Genomic DNA, 22385 nt, shown 5'->3' on the forward strand with positions numbered 1-22385 from the left:
TGTGATTGGTGTATCTGTTGTTTGTCCTGCACTGTGATTGGTGTATCTGTTGTTTGTCCTGCACTGTGATTGGTGTATCTGTTGTTTGTCCTGCGTTATGATTGGTGTATCTGTTGTTTGTCCTGCACTGTGATTGGTGTATCTGTGATTTGTCCCGCACTGTGATTGGTGTATCTGTGATTTGTCCTGCACTGTGATTGGTGTATCTGTTATTTGTCCTGCACTGTGATTGGTGTATCTGTTATTTGTCCTGCACTGTGATTGGTGTATCTGTTGTTTGTCCTGCGTTATGATTGGTGTATCTGTTGTTTGTCCTGCACTGTGATTGGTGTATCTGTTGTTTGTCCTGCACTGTGATTGGTGTATCTGTGATTTGTCCTGCGTTATGATTGGTGTATCTGTTGTTTGTCCTGCACTGTGATTGGTGTATCTGTGATTTGTCCTGCGTTATGATTGGTGTAGCTGTTATTTGTCCTGCACTGTGATTGGTGTATCTGTTATTTGTCCTGCACTGTGATTGGTGTATCTGTTATTTGTCCTGCACTGTGATTGGTGTATCTGTTATTTGTCCTGCACTGTGATTGGTGTATCTGTTATTTGTCCTGCACTGTGATTGGTGTATCTGTTATTTGTCCTGCACTGTGATTGGTGTAGCTGTTATTTGTCCTGCACTGTGATTGGTGTATCTGTGATTTGTCCTGCGTTATGATTGGTGTATCTGTTATTTGTCCTGCACTGTGATTGGTGTATCTGTTATTTGTCCTGCACTGTGATTGGTGTATCTGTTATTTGTCCTGCACTGTGATTGGTGTAGCTGTTATTTGTCCTGCGTTATGATTGGTGTATCTGTTATTTGTCCTGCACTGTGATTGGTGTATCTGTTGTTTGTCCTGCACTGTGATTGGTGTAGCTGTTATTTGTCCTGCGTTATGATTGGTGTATCTGTTATTTGTCCTGCACTGTGATTGGTGTATCTGTTGTTTGTCCTGCACTGTGATTGGTGTATCTGTTATTTGTCCCGCACTGTGATTGGTGTATCTGTTATTTGTCCTGCACTGTGATTGGTGTATCTGTTATTTGTCCTGCACTGTGATTGGTGTATCTGTTATTTGTCCTGCACTGTGATTGGTGTATCTGTTATTTGTCCTGCACTGTGATTGGTGTATCTGTTATTTGTCCTGCACTGTGATTGGTGTATCTGTTATTTGTCCTGCACTGTGATTGGTGTATCTGTTATTTGTCCTGCACTGTGATTAGTGTATCTGTTGTTTGTCCTGCGTTATGATTGGTGTATCTGTTATTTGTCCCGCACTGTGATTGGTGTATCTGTTATTTGTCCTGCACTGTGATTGGTGTATCTGTTATTTGTCCCGCACTGTGATTGGTGTATCTGTTATTTGTCCCGCACTGTGATTGGTGTATCTGTTATTTGTCCTGCACTGTGATTGGTGTATCTGTTATTTGTCCTGCACTGTGATTGGTGTATCTGTTATTTGTCCTGCACTGTGATTGGTGTATCTGTTATTTGTCCCGCACTGTGATTGGTGTATCTGTTATTTGTCCTGCACTGTGATTGGTGTATCTGTTATTTGTCCCGCACTGTGATTGGTGTATCTGTTATTTGTCCTGCACCGTGATTGGTGTATCTGTTATTTGTCCCGCACTGTGATTGGTGTATCTGTTATTTGTCCTGCACTGTGATTGGTGTATCTGTTGTTTGTCCTGCACTGTGATTGGTGTATCTGTTATTTGTCCCGCACTGTGATTGGTGTATCTGTTATTTGTCCTGCACTGTGATTGGTGTATCTGTTGTTTGTCCTGCGTTATGATTGGTGTATCTGTCCTCTTGCCCTCTAACCCATGTGCAACTGCTACATCTTGGTTGTTCCTTGAGTTTTGATGTGGAGATGCCAGCATTGGACTGGGGTAAACACAGTAAGAAGTTTAACAACACCAGGTTGGACTTTAACCTGGTGTTGTGAGACTTCTTACATTCTTCAGTACCACACTGGGAAGGGTTTCATCCCATGTGTGAAATAGGCCATGTGTAATTTTAACCTGTGCTCCATCACTGACAGGTCGGATGATGCAGAAGACTTTCAGAAGCAGGATCTGAGTCACACCAATCACAGTCCTCCACAGGAGCTGACATCGGACTCTGACAGTGGAACTGAAGAAGGGGAATCAGCAAATGGTGATGGAGGACACGCCACTTGTAGATGGGGTGGGTGGGTGTGTGTGAGTGTGAGATAGTGTGAGCCCAGCAATGGGGCGTGAGAGAGAGTTTCCACCACAGCAGCTGGGGAAATCTGAAATCAATTAATAAATCGGGATAATGAAACTAGCCTCAATAATGGTGACCATGGAACTATCATCGAGTGTTGTAAAAATCATCTGGTCACTAACGTCGTTTAAGGAAGGAAGTCTGGTCTGGTCCACATGTGACTCGAGATTATTTTTCTTTAGTTTAGTTAGGGCATCATGGTCGGTGCAGGCTTGGAGGGCCGAAGGGCCTGATCCTGTACTGGACCTTGGTGCAGGCTTGGAGGCTGAAGGGCCTGTTCCTGTGCTGTCCTTTTCTTTGTTCTTTGAATAGAATCCCCACAGTGCAGAAGGAAGCGATTCTGCCCATCAAGTCTGCACAGACTCTCCAAAAGCATCCCACCCGCCCCCCCCCCCCCCCCCCCCCCCCCGCCATTCCATCCCTGTAACCCCACGCATCCACCATGGTCAATCCACCTAACCAGCACGTCTTTGGAGGAAACCAGAGCTCCCGGAGGAAACCCATGCAGACACGGGGAGAACAGACATTATCTGGATGACCCTTTTTATTTCTGATTTGCACCCATCCTGTTTCCTGATCGGCTGAGCCAAGATCGTTTCTCACTTCATCTCAGCTTTTCCTATCATGACCACTTCTCCCAATTTTCCATTCTGCCCGTCTTTTCAAAAGGTTGTATACCCTGGATTATTTATTTCTCATTCTTGGTCACTTTGTAACCATTATATAAACGATCTGGAAGAAGGTGTAACTGGAGTGATCAGTAAGTTTGCGGACGACACGAAAATGGCAGGACTTGCAGATAGTGAGGAGCATTGTCAGAGGCTACAGAAGGATATAGATAGGCTGGAAATTTGGGCAAAGAAATGGCAGATGGAGTTCAATCCAGATCAATGCGAAGTGATGCATTTTGGTAGAACTAACGTACGGGGGAGCTATACGATAAATGGCAGAACCATAAAGGGTGTAGATACGCAGAGGGACCTGGGTGTACAAGTCCACAGATCCTTGAAGGTGACGTCACAGGTGGAGAAGGTAGTGAAGAAGGCATATGGCATGCTTGCCTTTATAGGACGGGGCATAGAGTATAGAAGTTGGGGTTTGATGTTGCGGTTGTATAGAACGTTGGTTCGGCCACATTTGGAATACTGTGTCCAGTTCTGGTCGCCACACTACCGGAAGGACGTGGAGGCTTTAGAGAGAGTGCAGAGGAAGTTTACCAGGATGTTGCCTGGTATGGAAGGGCTTAGTTATGAGGAGAGATTGGGTAAACTGGGGTTGTTCTCACTGGAAAGACGGAGGATGAGGGGTGACCTAATAGAGGTGTATAAAATTATGAAAGGCATAGATAGGGTGAACGGTGGGAAGCTTTTTCCCAGGTCGGTGGTGACGTTCACGAGGGGTCATAGGTTCAAGGTGAGGGGGGGGGAGGTTTAACACGGATATCAGAAGGACATATTTTACACAGAGGGTGGTGGGGGCCTGGAATGCGCTGCCGGGCAAGGTGGTGGAGGCGGACACACTGGGAACGTTTAAGACTTATCTAGATAGCCACATGAATGGAGTGGGAATGGAGGGATACAAAAGAATGGTCTAGTTTGGACCAGGGAGCGGCGCGGGCTTGGAGGGCCGAAGGGCCTGTTCCTGTGCTGTATTGTTCTTTGTTCTGTCTCAGTGACAGTCATTTACAATTGATCTCTATTGGTGCTGCAGTTCATCCCTTATTCTGAATGCTTCATGCGTTCAAATAAAGTCTCTTTATTTATTTGTTTAATTGCTGTTCCCTGCATGGACCTTATTGGCTGATATACTATAACCATTACAGGCTCTTTCCCATCATGTCCCTCTCTGTTTCTCTGTCCTAACCCACTGTACTGCTCTATTACCTGAATGTTTTAGATTTCTGACTCTTGCTTCACCCAAACCTTCCATCCCATCTTTATTCACTGTCCTAGTTACACAATTGAGATCGTTTCGGCCCCAAGGCCTCTGGTCATTCGCTTTACCGGGTAAAACTGTGTCCCTTCGGAACGGCACTCGCCTACCTCTTAGGACCGACTGACCCATGTTCAACTGCTGTTCACATGGAACCCTTCTCCACTTCGGCCTTCAAAGTTCTCGTTTGAATATTTAGTTTAAGTGGCACCCATCACAATGTATGTACCAATTCCCTCTTCCCCCAGTAGTAGTGCCAATGCCCCATGAATCAGAGACATCGACCTTTGAGCCATGTGTGTAATTTCTTAATATAGCTGACCCTCTGTCGATTGACAATGTGCCTCGGGTAACAATCCATGGATTATTACCTTTTGAGGTTCTGCGTTTTAGCTTGAACCTTATCTCTTCAAACTCTCACCGCTGAACATCATTCCTGCATGGGCCACAACAACTGGATCCTCCCTTTCCCACGACAAGTTTGTCTCTAGTCTTGAGGAGATATCTCTGTCCTTGTCACTGGACAGGCAACACAACCTTTGGCACAATTAATATAAAGTAAAAACAGGAAATGATGAAAAAACTCAGCAGGTCTGACGGCATCTGTGGAGGGAGAAACAGAGTTAACTCTGAAGAAGTCATATTGGACTCAAAACGCTAACTCTCTTTCTGCCTCCACAGTCACTGCCAGACCTGCTGAGTATTCCCAGCATTTTCAGATTCCAGCATCCACAATATTTTGCTTTTACAACCTTTCGCATCTTGAGTTGTCAGGCAGCGTAACAGCTGATTGGAGGTTTGAAACTGGGGGTGATGAAATTGAACTGAGCATGAACAGTTCCTGTCGGTAATTACAGTGCAGCCTCGGGCCAGCATTAACATTGAATCTTGGTGCTTGTGCAGGTGATGAAGGTGAACAACTCATTAATACTTGTGTGTACAAAGAGGAGGAGGATCCTGGACCAAAGCCCTGCACCCCCTTCAGCCCCGGTATATCGATCAGTATAAAAGCCAAACCCAGAAACAGCAGCAGAGAGAAGGTAACTGTGAAGATCAAGTGTTTAGCTTTAGAATTCGAGAGTGTACAGGTTTATGGTTCATGACAGGAGCTGGGGATTGGATGAGTTAACTGGGAGGTAATAGTCAGTGTGGCCATAGGCTGGAAGGCTCTGGGTGATGGGAGGGAATATTTAATGTTTGTATCCAGATTCCACTCCGTTATCAGTGCTGATCTCCACTGGCATTTTGTATTCTGTGGGCTGTGGGCATTGTTGAAAAAGCCAGAATTTCTTGCCCACTGTGATTGTCCCTGAGAAGATGTGGTGATCCACTGTGGTGATCCACTGTGGTGATCCACTGTCAGATGTATCTGCTCCATGTAAGGAATCTCACCCTGATGCTGAAATATTGAAGAGCTTCTGAAATCTTTAATATTTACTCAATGATATCTAACAATTAGTACACAGAACTTGTACAGCCCACCCTCCTACCACCCCAACATTTGTAAAGTGAACTGTACAGGGAGGTGGTGGTGTGGTGGTATTGTCACTGGGCTAGTAATCCAGAGACCCAGGGTAATGCTCTGGGGACCCGGGTTCAAATCCCGCCACAGCATAGAGTCATAGAGGTTTACAGCATGCAAACAGGCCCTTCGACCCAACTTGTCCATGCCGCCCTTTTTGTTTTAAACCCCGAAGCTAAACCCAATTGCCCGCATTTGGCATTGAGGTGAAATTTGAATTCAGTAAAAAATCTGGAATTAAAAGTCTAATGGTGTTGTCTGATGATGTTGTAAAAACCCATCTGGGTCACTAATGTCCTTTAGGAAAGGAAATCTGCCATCCTTACCTGGTCTGGCCTACATGCGACTCCAGACTCTCAGCAATGTGGTCGATTCTTAACTGCCCTCTGAAATGGCTGAGCAAGCCACTCAGTTCAAGGACAATTTACAGTTATTCTACATATCAAGAGTTACAGACTGGAATCTAATCGAGAGGTTCAGGGTGGTTTATATATAGAATAACAGATTCCCGGGAGTGAGTTACAGAGTGGAATCTAATCGAGGGGTTCGGGGTAGTTTATATATAAAATAACAGATACCCGGGAGTGAGTTACAGACTGGAATCTAATCGAGGGGTTCGGGGTGGTTTATATACAGAATAACAGATACCCAGGAGTGAGTTACAGACTGGAATCTAATCGAGGGGTTCAGGGTGGTGTATATACAGAATAACAGATACCCGGGAGAGAGTTACAGACTGGAATCTAATCGAGGGGTTCAGGGTGGTTTATATATAGAATAACAGATACCCGGGAGTGAGTTACAGACTGGAATCTAATCGAGGGGTTCAGAGTGGTTTATATACAGAATAACAGATACCCAGGAGGGAGTTACAGACTGGAATCTAATCGAGGGGTTCAGGGTGGTTTATATATAGAATAACAGATAGCCGGGAGTGAGTTACAGACTGGAATCTAATCGAGGGGTTCAGAGTGGTTTATATATAGAATAACAGATAGCCGGGAGTGAGTTACAGACTGGAATCTAATCGAGGGGTTCAGAGTGGTTTATATACAGAATAACAGATAGCCGGGAGTGAGTTACAGACTGGAATCTAATCGAGGGGTTCAGAGTGGTTTATATATAGAATAACAGATAGCCGGGAGTGAGTTACAGACTGGAATCTAATCGAGGGGTTCGGGGTGGTTTATATATAGAATAACAGATAGCCGGGAGTGAGTTACAGACTGGAATCTAATCGAGGGGTTCAGGGTGGTTTGTATACAGAATAACAGATACCCGGGAGTGAGTTACAGACTGGAATCTAATCGAGGGGTTCGGGGTGGTTTATATATAGAACAACAGGTACCCGGGAGTGAGTTACAAACTGGAATCTAATCGAGGGGTTCAGGGTGGTTTGTACACAGAATAACAGATACCCGGGAGTGAGTTACAGACTGGAATCTAATCGAGGGGTTCGGGGTGGTTTATATATAGAACAACAGGTACCCGGGAGTGAGTTACAGACTGGAATCTAATCGAGGGGTTCAGGGTGGTTTGTATATAGAATAACAGATACCCGGGAGTGAGTTACAGACTGGAATCTAATCGAGGGGTTCAGGGTGGTTTATATATAGAATAACAGATACCCGAGAGTAAGTTACAGACTGGAATCTAATCGAGGGGTTCGGGGTGGTTTATATATAGAATAACAGATACCTGGGAGTGAGTTACAGACTGGAATCTAATTGAGGGGTTCAGGGTGGTTTGTATATAGAATAACAGATACCCGGGAGTGAGTTACAGACTGGAATCTAATCGAGGGGTTCAGGGTGGTTTATATATAGAATAACAGATACCCGAGAGTAAGTTACAGACTGGAATCTAATCGAGGGGTTCGGGGTGGTTTATATATAGAATAACAGATACCTGGGAGTGAGTTACAGACTGGAATCTAATTGAGGGTTTCAGGGTGGTTTGTATATAGAATAACAGATACCCGGGAGTGAGTTACAGACTGGAATCTAATCGAGGGGTTCAGGGTGGTTTATATATAGAATAACAGATACCCGAGAGTAAGTTACAGACTGGAATCTAATCGAGGGGTTCAGGGTGGTTTATATATAGAATAACAGATAGCCAGGAGTGAGTTACAGACTGGAATCTGATCGAGGGGTTCAGGGTGGTTTATATATAGAATAACAGATACCCGCGAGTGAGTTACAGACTGGAATCTAATCGAGGGGTTCAGAGTGGTTTATATATAGAATAACAGATAGCCGGGAGTGAGTTACAGACTGGAATCTAACCGAGGGGTTCAAGTGGTTTATATATAGAATAACAGATAGCCGGGAGTGAGTTACAGACTGGAATCTAATCGAGGGGTTCAGAGTGGTTTATATATAGAATAACAGATAGCCGGGAGTGAGTTACAGACTGGAATCTAATCGAGGGGCTCGGGGTGGTTTATATATAGAATAACAGATAGCCGGGAGTGAGTTACAGACTGGAATCTAATCGAGGGGTTCAGGGTGGTTTGTATACAGAATAACAGATACCCGGGAGTGAGTTACAGACTGGAATCTAATCGAGGGGTTCGGGGTGGTTTATATATAGAACAACAGGTACCCGGGAGTGAGTTACAGACTGGAATCTAATCGAGGGGTTCAGGGTGTTTTATATTTAGAACAACAGGTACCCGGGAGTGAGTTACAAACTGGAATCTAATCGAGGGGTTCGGGGTGGTTTATATATAGAATAACAGATACCCGGGAGTGAGTTACAGACTGGAATCTAATTGAGGGGTTCAGGGTGGTTTGTATATAGAATAACAGATACCCGGGAGTGAGTTACAGACTGGAATCTAATTGAGGGGTTGAGGGTGGTTTATATATAGAATAACAGACAGCTGTGAGCGTGTTACAGACTGGAATCTAATCGAGGGGTTAAGGGTGGTTTATATATAGAATAACAGATACCCGGGAGTGAGTTACAGACTGGAATCTAATCGAGGGGTTCAGGGTGGTTTGTATATAGAATAACAGATACCCGGGAGTGAGTTACAGACTGGAATCTAATCGAGGGGTTCAGGGTGGTTTATATATAGAATAACAGATACCCGAGAGTAAGTTACAGACTGGAATCTAATCGAGGGGTTCAGGGTGGTTTATATATAGAATAACAGATAGCCAGGAGTGAGTTACAGACTGGAATCTAATCGAGGGGTTCAGGGTGGTTTATATATAGAATAACAGATACCCGCGAGTGAGTCACAGATTGGAATCTAATCGAGGGGTTAGGGGTGGTTTATATATGGAATAACAGATACCCAGGAGTGAGTTACAGACTGGAATCTAATCGAAGGGTTCGGGGTGGTTTATATATGGAATAACAGATATCCGGGAGTGAGTTACAGACTGGAATCTAAGCGAGAGTTCAGGATAGCGTTTAGAATAACAGATTCACGGGAGTAGGCTACAGACTGGAGCATGTCAAGTAATTGTGCTCAAGTGGGATATACAGGATAGCTGCTGTATTCCCTGATGAGCACTCTACCATTGTGTAATGAATTGATAGGTGATAGTCAGCATGGTTTTGTGGCAGGTAGGTCGTGCCTTACTAACCTTATTGAGTTTTTTGAGAAAGTGACCAAGGAGGTGGATGGGGGCAAGGCAGTGGACGTGGTATATATGGATTTTAGTAAGGCGTTTGATAAGGTTCACCATGGTAGGCTTCTGCAGAAAATGCAGATGTATGGGATTGGGGGTGATCTAGGAAATTGGATCAGGAATTGGCTAGCGGATAGGAAACAGAGGGTGGTGGTTGATAGTAAATATTCATCATGGAGTGCGGTTACAAGTGGTGTACCTCAGGGATCTGTTTTGGGGCCACTGCTGTTTGTAATATTTATTAATGATCTGGATGAGGGTATAGTTGGGTGGATTAGCAAATTTGCTGATGACACCAAAGTCGGTGGTGTGGTAGACAGTGAGGAAGGGTGTCGTAGTTTGCAGGAAGACTTAGACAGGTTGCAAAGTTGGGCCGAGAGGTGGCGGATGGAGTTTAATGCGGAGAAGTGTGAGGTAATTCACTTTGGTAGGAATAACAGATGTGTTGAGTATAGGGCTAACGGGAGGACTTTGAATAGTGTGGAGGAGCAGAGGGATCTAGGTGTATGTGTGCATAGATCCCTGAAAGTTGGGAATCAAGTAGATAAGGTTGTTAAGAAGGCATATGGTGTCTTGGCGTTTATTGGTAGGGGGATTGAATTTAGGAGTCGTAGCGTTATGTTGCAACTGTACACAACTCTGGTGCGGCCGCACTTGGAGTACTGTGTGCAGTTCTGGTCCCCACATTACAGGAAGGATGTGGAGGCTTTGGAGAGGGTGCAGAGGAGGTTTACCAGGATGTTGCCTGGTATGGAGGGGAGATCCTATGAGGAGAGGCTGAGGGATTTGGGATTGTTTTCGCTGGAAAGGCGGCGGCTAAGAGGGGATCTTATTGAAACATATAAGATGATTAGAGGTTTAGATAGGGTGGATAGTGATAGCCTTTTTCCTCTGATGGAGAAATCCAGCACGAGGGGGCATGGCTTTAAATTGAGGGGGGGTAGTTATAGAACCGATGTCAGGGGTAGGTTCTTTACCCAGAGGGTGGTGAGGGATTGGAATGCCCTGCCAGCATCAGTAGTAAATGCGCCGAGTTTGGGGGCGTTTAAGAGATCCGTAGATAGGTTCATGGACGAAAAGAAATTGGTTTAGGTTGGAGGGTCACAGTTTTTTTTTAACTGGTCGGTGCAACATCGTGGGCCGAAGGGCCTGTTCTGCGCTGTAATGTTCTATGTTCTATGTTCTATTGGAACGGTGGCTTCCCTTGGTGAGGAAGAGTTGTTTAACCCAGATCTCTCTGTTTGCTGAATTCATGCAGTGCCTTGGAATGCAGAGTTTAGTTCTAGAAGGGTCCCATTGTTTTAGGTAGGACAGAGCCCTGAACTTGAGTTGAGTAGTGATGATAATCCTTGGGACGTCCACATGAACCACTATTAATTTTATTGATCAATTTGTTTCTCTCCCACAGAATTTTGAAGCTGCTTTGTGTTTTCAGATGGACCGTAGCTTGGATGTGGAAACTCCGCACGACAATCACGTCAGCAAGGAACCTGGACAAGGGATAAATGAGCCAATCAGCAACGAACCCGGAGAACTGGAAGAGCAGATGGAAGGGAAAGAGACCCTGAGGTATTGCTCCTGATTCTAAAGGGCACTGTGTTTTAGTGGTGGAGAGGCTGAGTTTGAGCAGTGAGCTCTCTGTCAATGCTTATGTGTGCTGGAGGGTGGGTGGGATTATTGCTTCATTCATGATGGTTCCCAGATGGTGGGAATGTCAGCTGATTGTTCCAGGATGTAGCAGCAGAGATTCGGAGTTAACCAAGTAACTCGCCACTTTGTTTGGTTTTCATTTCCAAGTGCAAGAGAATTTGTTTTATTAACCTATGGGAAGTGGGCAGCGAGGGGCAAGCCAGCCAGCATTTATTCATTACCCATCGCTAATTGCCCCTTGAGAAGGTGGTGGTGAGCTGCTTTCTTGAACCGCTGCAGTTCATATGGTGTAGGTGCACCCACAGTGCTGTTAGGGAGGGAGTTTGAGAATTTTGACCCAGTGACACTGAACAAATGATATATTTCCAAGTCAGGATGGTGAGTGGCTCGGAGGAGAACTTGCAGGTGGTGGTGTTCCTAGGTGTCTGCTGCCTTGTCCTTCTAAATGACAGTAGTCTTGGTTTGGAAGGTGCTTCCTAAGGAGCTTTGGTGAGTTCTTGCAATGCATCTTGTCGATGGTACACACTGCTGCCACTGTTTGAGGGGGTGGAAGGGGGTGAATGTTTTTTGAAGGGGTAGCAATCAAGCAGGCTGTTTTATCCTGGATGGTTTTAAAGTTTATTTATTAGTGTCACGAGTAGGCTTATATTAAAAAGTAAAGTTTATTTATTAGTCACAAGTAGGCTTACATTAACACTGCAATGAAATTATTGTGAAAATCCCCTAGCTGCCACACTCCAGCGCTGTTCGGGTGTAGATGGAGAATTTAGCATGGCCAATGCACCAACCAGCACATCTTTCGGACTGTGGGAGGAAACCGGAGCACCCGGAGGAAACCCACGCAGACACGGGGAGAACGTGCAAACTCCACATAGACAGTGACCCAAACCGGGAATCGAACCCGGGTCCTTGGCACTATGAGGCAGCAGTGCTAACCACTGTGCCATTATGCCGCCCCTGGTGTTAAGTTTCTTGCGTGTTGTTGGAGATGCACTCATTCAGGAGAGTATTCCATCACACTCCTGATTTGTGCCTTGTGGATGGTGGAGAGGCTTTGGGGGATCAAGACTTGTTGACCTCATCCTCACCAACCTTCCTATCGCAGGGACAAAGATCCATTTTCACATTGAAGATACCTTCCATTGCGTCTGAGAGGAGTGAAACTGGGCAGATCATTTGGGGTCGAAGCGCCGGAAACAACAAGATCAAACCCAGTCCTGTCAACCCTGCAAAGTCGTCCTTACTAAATCTGGGGACTAGTGCCAAAATTGGGAGAGCTGTCTCACAGACCAGTCACGCAACAGCCTGACACAATGATTCTCACAGAATCATACCTTACAGATAATATCCTGGAATAAGTGTCTGGAATGCACTGCCAGAGGGGATGGTGGAAGCAGATACAATAACAATGTTTAAGGCACCTTGACAGATACATGAATAGGCAGAGAATAGAGGTATACGGACCGCGTAGAGGCAAAAGACGTCATGTGTTGGTTCAGGCTTGATGGGCTGAAGGTGTTCCTGTACTGTACTATTCTTTGTTCTCTTTATTCAATTGTTTATGATGGAGAATGAAAGATATGACAGTTATGTCATGATTGTCAGAAGTTTCCGGGACCTGCTTGTCCACATTCATGTGTCAGTAAGCTGGCTCAGGTCAGTTTTGCTAAAATGTTGGCCTCCAGCCAATCCCGCAAACAAGTCTTCAATGTGGGTACCGTGTACTGTTCCACACATAACACTGAATTAATGGCTACCTTGAAGCCTCTGCAAATCCTGACATCCATCCCTCCTGATGACTGGACCTATTGGTGTGGCCCACCGACAAGTTCCAACACTCCCGTCTTCACAAATCATTCCAGGTCAGCTTCCACCTTCAGCCCAATAGTACATGGTACAGACCTCGCTTTCGAGTATTTAGCTTGGCTTCCTCCTTTTATTTTCATTTCATTGTCATATCTTTCTCTACACCCTAGCTATAACTGTACCACTACATTCCGCACCCCTTTCCTTCTCAATGTACGGTATGTTTTGTCTGCGTAGCACGCAAGAAACAATACTTTTCACTGTATACTAACACATGTGACAATAATAAATCAAACCAATCAATCATGTCTGGTCCTCATTGGGGGGAACCATCCATTATTCTCGTTGGAGAGAACATTGACTGGTGAGGAGGTACGGATAAGCGATCCCGGCCAATAGCGTCTGGGACTCGGAATATTTCAATTGGCTCCGTACCCTTTCTGGGGGTAAAGCTGATTTCGCCAGTGAGATTGGGGGAGGCAAAAAACCGGGCACCAGCCTGATTCTCCACCTCTGCCCGATCTTACCACCTTGCCTCACCAAAGGTCGGGTGGGATGAGGTCATAAGTTCACGGCCATTAAGTCCGCACCGTATCAGCCTGCTTCAATGGATTAGCAGAACGTTCTGGCCAAGTCATAAAACATGTCTTGAGAGCAGGTTTGCTGATCAGTTCATCCCAGTGTGTAGGAATAGTGCACATTCCACCACCTAGACCTCTCCTGCATTAAACAAAGAACAATACAACACAGGAACAGCCCCTCGGCCCTCCAAACGTGCGCCTCTCATGTGCCCACTAGACCATTCTTTCGTATCCCTCTATTCCCAGTCTGTTCATGTGGCTATCTAGATAAGTCTTAAACGATCCCATCGTGTCCGCCTCAATCACCTTGCTTGGCAGTGCATTCCAGGCCCCCACCACCCTCTGTGTAAAATACGTCCCCCTGACATCTGTGTTGAACCTTGCCCCCCTCACCTTGAACCCGTGACCCCTTGTGTTTGTCACCTCCGGCCTGGGAAAGAGCTTCCCACTGTTCACTCTATCTATGCCCTTCATAATTTTATACACCTCTATTAGGTCGCCCCTCACCCTCCGTCTTTCCAGGGAGAACAACCCCAGTTTACCCAATCTCTCCTCATAGCTAAGACCCTCCATACCAGGCAACATCCTGGTAAACCTTCTCTGTACTCTCTCCAAAGCCTCCACGTCCTTCTGGTAGTGCGGCGACCAGAACTGGACGTTACTAATGATCTAGAGGCAACTACGCTCTGAATTCAATGTGTTGAAATTTCAGGAGACTAAAGATCGTACAACAGCAACAAGAACAAATGGATTCGCAAGCAAAGCATAGCGTTTCCCACCAAGGACAAGGAGTTTTGGCTAGGAATTACTCCACAGGGGAGGAATGAGTTCCTGCCACAATCCTTACACAGACTGGACCTGTTTCTTATCGTATCCAGACCAGAGATGACATTATCTGGAGGAGACATGTGGACCGACTGTTGGCTGGGAAAACAGATCCGCTGGATTCAGAATCTGCTGAGGTTCAACTGTACAAAGCCCTGGATCTGAACCTTCCTGCAATCCCACACCAACAGATACTGTTGAGGAAAGCAACACCTCAGATCAGACAGAGAGAGACAACCTCTGGTTCCTACATCAACATGGGTTAAACGCACCACCAGTGGTGTTAGTGAAAAGACAAAAACGCCAGAGATTATCACCTCTACAAAGGGGACACCAAAGGTTCGCCATCCACCGTTTCGAGAGCGCTGGCCTCCAGACTGAATGACTGATTATTGTTCATGTTCAACAGCTTGGGGATGTTCAGTTTAAGGGGGGAGGAAATGTTATTTTTATATTTATTCCTATTGGCTTACTGAGCTCTCTTGTATTCACATCTTCACCGGAAGTGAGGTCACAAGGCCCTCGTGCAGGAAACAGGCAGAGAAAAAGCAGCTGTATGAGAGAACACATCTGGAAATAAAACTCCATTGTTTTAAACACTTCATGCTTACTAACGTACAACAACTCCAACATACAGCACAGGTGGTGGTGTCCCCAGCTAGCTGCTGCCTATGTCCTTGGAAGGTGCTGCCTAAGGAGCCTTGGTGAGTTCCTGGTGTGCATCTTGTCGATGGTACACACGGCTGCCGCTGTTTATCAGTGGGAGGAAGTGAATGTTTGTGGAAAAGGTAGCAATCTCACCTTGCAAGATTCCTTACCTCTGGATTTCCAAGTAAACTCAAGTTTCAATTTCCAAGCAGAACACCACTGCTCCAAAAGGACCACAGTGAGGAGTCACCAACCTTTGCTTCCTTCCTCAGACCTCCAGGGCTTCTCTCGAACCCATTTTGCTTCAAATCTGATCCCTGCAGCTCTGTCTTTAAGTCTCTGCTCCTTTCTTTCAACTTCACTTATCAAGACCTTTTTCCTTATCGGGCCCTGATCCCTGTTTCTGCCCCTTCTCTGGGACTTATTGCTGGGGCCTCTTACTGATCCTGCCTTTGCCCCTGCCTGTGAGCTCTCCCTGTGCTCTCACCATGTCCTGCTTCCAGGAATACCTTCTGTCTGGGATGGCACTCGGGTTCAGGCCACATGGCCTGTAGCTCTGCACTGTTTTGCTTCTCTGCTTCTGCACAGGCGTGCAAGGCTGGTTCCTTTCTCAAAGGCACAGAGTTAATTGAACGTGCATGTGCTTCTGGCCAGCACACACACACAAGGTCCGAGACTTGCTGAAAACTGGAGGTCCTGATCTATGGTTGCCAATTTGAAATGACGGTCAGTATCCGGGTTTCCTTACAAGCATCTCATTTTTACCTGTTGCCTCTCCTGGCATGCTGTATGCCGGGTTGTGACATTACAGATTGTGCTGTAGTACAATTCTGCTGCTGCTACTGATGGCCCACAGCTTTCAGCAGATCAACCTGCTTGGAATTTGATTCCGTTTAGCACGGTGATAGTGCCACACAGCAACGGTGAGATTCCAGCTGCACAAAGCCTTTGCATTGGTCACTCCTACTAATACTGCCATGGACAGCTGCATCTGCCATTGATAAATTGGTGAGGATGAGATCAAGTAGGTTTTTACCTCTTATTTGGGAGAGGTGGTGGCATGGTGGTATTGTCGCTGGACTAGTAATGCCCTGGGGACCCGGGTTCGAATCCCACCATGACAGACGGAGACATTTGAATTCAATAAAGATCTGGAATTAAAAGTCTACTGAAACCATTGTTGATTGTTGTAAAAACCCATCTGGGTCACTACTGTTCTTCAGGGAAGGAAATCTGCCGTCCTTACCTGGTCTGGCCGACATGTGACTCCAGAGCCACAACAGTGTGGGTGACTCTCACTGCCCTGTGAGATGAATCGAGTGAGCCACTCAGTTCAAGGGCAATTAGGAATAGGCAATAAATGCTGGCCCACATCCTGTGAGCGAATAGAAAAAAGGATTCTCTCACCACCTGCCATAGGCCTAGTCTGTGCACTTTATATCTACAGCTCGGTCTGTGGTGGTATAACTGAGCCCCTCTTGGTGATGGACATTGAAGTCCCCACCCAGAGTACATTCTGCATCCTTGCCCCCCTCAGTACTTCCTCTAGGTGGTGTTCAACATGGAGGAGTACTGATTAAGTTTGAGTATTAATGTCACAAGTAGGCTAACATTAACACTGCAATGAAGTTACTGTGAAAATCCCCTAGTCGCCACACTCCGGTGCCTGTTCAGATGCACTGAGGGAGAATTTAGCACAGCCAATGCACCTAACCAGCACGTCTTTCGGACTGTGGGAGGAAACCGGAGCACCCAGAGGAAACCCACATAGACACGGGGAGAATGCGCAGACTCCACACAGACAGTGACCCAAACCGGGAATCGAACCCAGGTCCCTGGCGCTGTGAGGCAGCATTGCTAACCACTGTGCCTCCCTGCTGCCCGATTCACCAGCTGAGTGGGACAGTACGTGGTAATCACCAGGAGGTTTCCTTGCCCATGTTTGACCCGGTGCCATGAGACTTCATGAGGTGAGGAGTTGAGGATTCCCAGGGCAACTCCCTCCTGACTGTATGCCACTGTGCCGCCACCTCTACTGGGTCTGTCCTGCCAGTGGGGCAGCACGTATCCAGGGATAGTGATGGTGGTATCTGGGGTGTTATCTGTAAGGTATGATTCTGTGCGTATGACTGTGTCAGGCTGTTGCTAGGCGAGGCTGTGAGACAGCTCTCCCAATCTTGGCACAAGTCCCCTCTGGAGGATTTTGTAGAGCTATGTCCAATTTTATTCCAATTTGATTTCTCTGTAATAGGTTGAGAAGCTGAATGTTTTGTTAGGTGAGAGCCGGTAAGGATGGCAGATTTACACCCCGGAAGGACATTACAAAAAGCCAGGTGATTTCCTACAATCAGCCAGTTTTAATCTGATTGGTCCAGGCGGCAGCTTTTCACAATTCCAGATTTATTCATGAGTTGAAGCAATGCGGGTAAAAGGTAGAATCATAAACAGGCTTTCTTGGATAATGAGCGAGATAGCGCTTATGATGAAAAAGAGAGGGTTTGTGATCATAAGAATCATAAGAACCAGGAGAAGGCCATTCAGCCCTTCGAGCCTGATCTGCCATCTAATCATGGCTGATCTCATCACAGTCTGAACTTCAGCACGGTGCATGTTGGCCGGACTCTTCTTGTGAAGAGCAGAGCAAATGCCATAAGCTGAGAGGGAAATGAAGAGGAAAGAAGACTGGCGGAGAGAGAGTCTGAGAATAGAATTGTGGTGGTGAAAGGGAATCCAGAATTCTTCCAGCAGTGTGTAAGCAGTAAGCCTGCGGAGAGGTGGAGGGAGCCTTTTTGGGTCTAAGAGGCTGAAATCTACTTTGAGGGAAAGGAAAAGGCTGCAATACATTGAGTACTTTGTAAAAATGTAGACAATAGACAGCGGCGGCACCCGGGCTGTTCCTGCAGCTTCCAACTCCCTAAACAAGCCTGTTGACAGGTAAATAACTGGCAAGTTGTCACATGTTGCACTTGTGCAGAGTTGGCACAGAGAGCCAGGCTGGGTAAGTACGTTGCTATGGTGCAGTATTGTCTCACTGTAATCAAGCAGACTGAGTTTAACATGGAATCCAGAAGAAGCTGAAGAGAATCGGCCTTTGGAATGGTTCGGAAGATGTTAAATAGCAGCCTGTTTATATCAGTGTGAACCCAGTGAGTGAGCAGAAATCTGACTGGACGTCCTGTCTCGATCACACTCTGAGCCTCTGCTGTTCCCCCTGTTGTGTGAGTAATCCGAGAATAGGGGAGGAGGAATCAGGTGAACAGTTAGCTCAACAAGACAGGATAGGGCATGGGATCAGATTCAGTGAATAAACTTCATCCAGACAATATTCCTGAGGAATTTATCCATCATAACCCGCAGTAAACGCACGGCAGAGGGTAAAGCCCCAGAGAGAACTGAGAGAAGGAGCACAGGTTGTTGGAGAATGGGGAGGGTTGGTTGGTGTGACACAGACAAGGTAGCACAGGGCTAGACTGGTGAGGGGGCAAGGCAGGAACAAGGTGAGGAGGCAGGGAGGGTGAGTGAGGTGAGGGCACAGGGGGGTGAGGGGGCACGGGGTGAACAAGGTGAGGGGGCACAGGGGAGTGAGGGGACACGAGGGAGTGAGGAGGCACGGGGTGAACAAGGTGAGGGGGCACGGGGGTGAGGGGGCACGAGGGGGTGAGGAGGCACGGGGGTGAGGCAGCACAGGAGGTTGGGATGAGGGGACACGGGGTCGGGGGTGAGGGGGGCACGGGAAGGTGAGGGGGCACGAGGGGGTGAGGAGGCACAGGAGGTCAGGGTGAGGGGGCATGGGGGGCTGAGGGGGCACCGGGGGGCGGGGTGAGGGGGTTTCTTGACTGTTTTGCTTTTGCTTTCATTCCTGCTCTGGTTGTCTGCTCAGTTCTTCTGAGCTTTGTGTTTCTCACATGCCCCATTCCCTAAACAAATTCTGAATCAATCAGGTCATCCTGGGAATTCCCTAACCTGATCCAAGGAACAGGAGTCTGTGAGGATGATGATATAGGTGCTGAATGAGATTGTGTGTGTGTGGGGCTGTTAGTGATGTGGACACTATGGATAGATATCTCCAGGTTGAAGAGGTTCTTGCTGTTTTACTGCAGGGTGCAGTGCCAAGCTGCCATTGACAGAACCTGTTCTTCTCAAACCACATCCCAAGCTTCAGTGACAGCACCAGAGAGGTGGGTAAACCTTATAAACACCACCCTGAGTGCCAGAAACTGAATTTCATCCTTCCAATCAACAAGACACATCGATGAAAGATAGTTTTAGGAGTAAAATGTCATTAAATTATTCTCCTCCTCTTCCCGAAAAATATTAAAAACTAGCCTAGAACTGGAGACAGAACTCAATTTTCCTGTCCCGCCGCAATGGGAATTGGGGGGGGGGGGATCATGCAAAGCGCCGCTGACCTCGGGTGGAATTTTCCGGTTTTGGTGTGAGCCGTCCAGTGAGTGCGACTGGAAAATCCCACCCAGTGAGTGCAGCTGGAAAATCCCACCCAGTGAGTGCAGCTGGAAAATCCCACCCAGTGAGCGCGGTTGGAAAATCCCATCCAGTGAGTGTGGCTGGAAAATCCTGCCCAGTGAGTGTGGCTGGAAAATCCTGCCAGTGAGTGTGGCTGGAAAATCCTGCCCAGTGAGTGTGGCTGGAAAATCCTGTCCAGTGAGTGCGGCTGGAAAATCCTGCCCAGTGAGTGTGGCTGGAAAATCCTGTCCAGTGAGTGTGGCTGGAAAATCCTGTCCAGTGAGTGTGGCTGGAAAATCTTACCCAGTGAGTGCTGACAAGAGTATTCAATAACTGGGAGACGGCAGAGGGACGGGAAGGCTGTGCTGTATCTGAGGCTGGTGAGCTGCTGTTTGGTACCTGGGAGGGTGAACAGTCAGTACGAGACCTGATGGTACATTATATATTTTGCCATGAGTTTGAGCGCAGGATAATTGCAAGGTTTCAGTCTCGCTCTGATGCTGTGCTCAGTGTTCCTGTCTGAGTGAGTTCAGTGATTCCGCTGTGGGCCATCTCAGTGCCCACTGACTACACCAACCTCAAGCTGATATGTTTCCCTCACCAATTACATCTCTCGTGCTTTCTTTCCTCAGGTCTGACCGTCTACCCAGCCTGGCTGACTCCTCCCTGCACCAGCCTGTATCCAGGCAGCCCACACCCGCTGCGTCTGTGCCCGCTGTGTCTGTGCCCGCTGTGTCTGTGCCCGCTGTGCCTGTGCCCGCTGTGTCTGTGCCCGCTGTGTCTGTGCCCGCTGTGTCTGTGCCCGCTGTGTCTGTGCCCGCTGTGTCTGTGCCCGCTGTGTCTGTGCCCGCTGTGTCTGTGCCCGCTGTGTCTGTGCCCGCTGTCTCTGTGCCCGCTGTGTCTGTGCCCGCTGTGTCTGTGCCCGCTGTCTCTGTGCCCGCTGTCTCTGTGCCCGCTGTGCCTGTGCCCGCTGTCTCTGTGCCCGCTGTGTCTGTGCCCGCTGTCTCTGTGCCCGCTGTCTCTGTGCCCGCTGTGTCTGTGCCCGCTGTGTCTGTGCCCGCTGTGTCAGTGCCCGCTGTGTCAGTGCCCGCTGTGTCTGTGCCCGCTGCTAGCCAGACCCTGGGTCCTAATGGTCATACGGTAAACACCTGCGATCTTGTTGGACACCTGCTGCAGGATGAAATGTTTAAACTGGTTCAGGTAATGGGAAATCGGTCTGCGTTCTTGTTGTTTGCTAATCGCTCACTGCTTTAGATCCCCTTATTCCTCTGTTTATTTACCAATCCAGATGGGCCCCACAGGGATGTTCTCTCTGGAATGGGTTTGTCTCCTTTTCTCTCAGTTACTATTCCTTTCCTGTGTTCTCTTTCTCAGACACCGCTTTCACTTCTCTGTTTTTGTCCTTTCTCCTGCTCACTCTCTTTTTCACGTCTCTCATTTTTAGCTCTCCCAACTCTCCTGTTCTCACTGTGTAGGTTTGTACACGAGCCCAATCCCTTCTCCATAAACACAGTCCATCCATTCCCCAGCTCTCACTCTCCCTCCCTCCCGCAACTCTGTCTCTCTCCCTCCCTCCCCCAGCTCTGTCTCTCTCCCTCCCTCCCCCAGCTCTGTCTCTCTCCCTCCCTCCCCCGGCTCTGTCTCTCTCCCTCCCTCCCCCGGCTCTGTCACTCTCCCTCCCTCCCCCGGCTCTGTCTCTCTCCCTCCCTCCCCCAGCTCTGTCTCTCTCCCTCCCTCCCCCGGCTCTGTCACTCTCCCTCCCTCCCCCAGCTCTGTCACTCTCCCTCCCTTCCCCAGCTCTGTCACTCTCCCTCCCTCCCCCGGCTCTGTCTCTCTCCCTCCCTCCCCCAGCTCTGTCACTCTCCCTCCCTCCCCCGGCTCTGTCACTCTCCCTCCCTTCCCCAGCTCTGTCACTCTCCCTCCCTCCCTCTCCCAGCTCTGTCACTCTCCCTCCCTTCCCCGGCTCTGTCACTCTCCCTCCCTCCCCCGGCTCTGTCTCCCTCCCTCCCTCCCCCAGCTCTGTCACTCTCCCTCCCTCCCCCGGCTCTGTCTCTCTCCCTCCCTCCCCCAGCTCTGTCACTCTCCCTCCCTCCCCCAGCTCTCACTCTCCCTCCCTTCCCCAGCTCTGTCACTCTCCCTCCCTCCCTCCCCCAGCTCTGTCACTCTCCCTCCCTCCCCCAGCTCTGTCACTCTCCCTCCCTTCCCCAGCTCTGTCACTCTCCCTCCCTCCCCCAGCTCTGTCACTCTCCCTCCCTTCCCCAGCTCTGTCACTCTCCCTCCCTTCCCCAGCTCTGTCACTCTCCCTCACTCCCCCAGCTCTGTCACTCTCCCTCCCTCCCCCAGCTCTGTCACTCTCCCTCACTCCTGCAGCTCTGTCCCTGTCCTTCACCCCCAGAGGTCCGTCGCGCTCCCTCATTAGCAGTGTAAAGAAGGTCCATTGTGCTGATTTTTGGGATAAGGGGTTTTCTTATGTGGAAAGATTGAGCAGGTTGGGCCTGTGCTCATTGGAGTTCAGAAGAATTAGAGGTGCTGTTATTGAAACATATCAGATTCCGAGGAGGTTTGACTGAATCGATGTTGGGAGAATGTTTTTCCCTTCAGGGAATGTGTTGGGGGGGATGGTGGTGATGCAGATTCAAATTAGGAATCTTCTCTCTCAGATGAGACAGTGGTTAGCGCTGCTGCCTCACAGCGCCAGGGACCCGAATTTGATTCCTGGCTCGGGTGACTGTGTGGAGTTTGCAAGTTCTCCCTGTGTCTGCATGGGTTTCCTCCGGGTGCTCCAGTTTCCTCCCACAGTCCAAAGATGTGTGGTTTAGCGGGATTGGCAATGGCATAGGGGATGGAGATAGGTTGTGGGGGTAGGCCTGGGTAAGATGCTCTTTCGGAGAGTCAGTGCAGACCCGATGGGCTGAATGGCCTCGTTCTGCACTGCAGGATTCTATGGATCCATGTTTCTATAAGAAGGAATTGGCAATGGAGTTGAGCGCTATGTGAGACTGAGAAGAAAGTGGAGTTAAGGCCAT

The 22385-nt window shown here is 48.0% G+C and overlaps 1 protein-coding gene across 9 annotated transcripts in view; it reads left to right on the forward strand.

Moving 5' to 3' along the window:
- LOC144495195 (ciliogenesis and planar polarity effector 1-like) overlaps positions 1-22385 on the forward strand; it is a 216085-nt gene that overhangs the window by 88910 nt on the left and 104790 nt on the right. For 7 of the 9 annotated variants that reach the window (XM_078215228.1, XM_078215235.1, XM_078215229.1 and 4 more), the window contains exons 19-23: positions 2079-2224; positions 5120-5256; positions 10821-10954; positions 18996-19073; positions 19992-20559. In XM_078215228.1, the coding sequence (XP_078071354.1) occupies positions 2079-2224; positions 5120-5256; positions 10821-10954; positions 18996-19073; positions 19992-20559 (1063 nt within the window). Of the gene's footprint in view, positions 1-2078; positions 2225-5119; positions 5257-10793; positions 10955-18995; positions 19074-19991; positions 20560-22385 lie in introns of all 9 variants that reach the window. The other 2 variants (XM_078215232.1, XM_078215234.1) reach the window with 2 other exon arrangements.

Source organism: Mustelus asterias, chromosome 6, assembly GCF_964213995.1.
Source record: "Mustelus asterias chromosome 6, sMusAst1.hap1.1, whole genome shotgun sequence".
Classification (NCBI taxonomy): domain Eukaryota; kingdom Metazoa; phylum Chordata; class Chondrichthyes; order Carcharhiniformes; family Triakidae; genus Mustelus; species Mustelus asterias.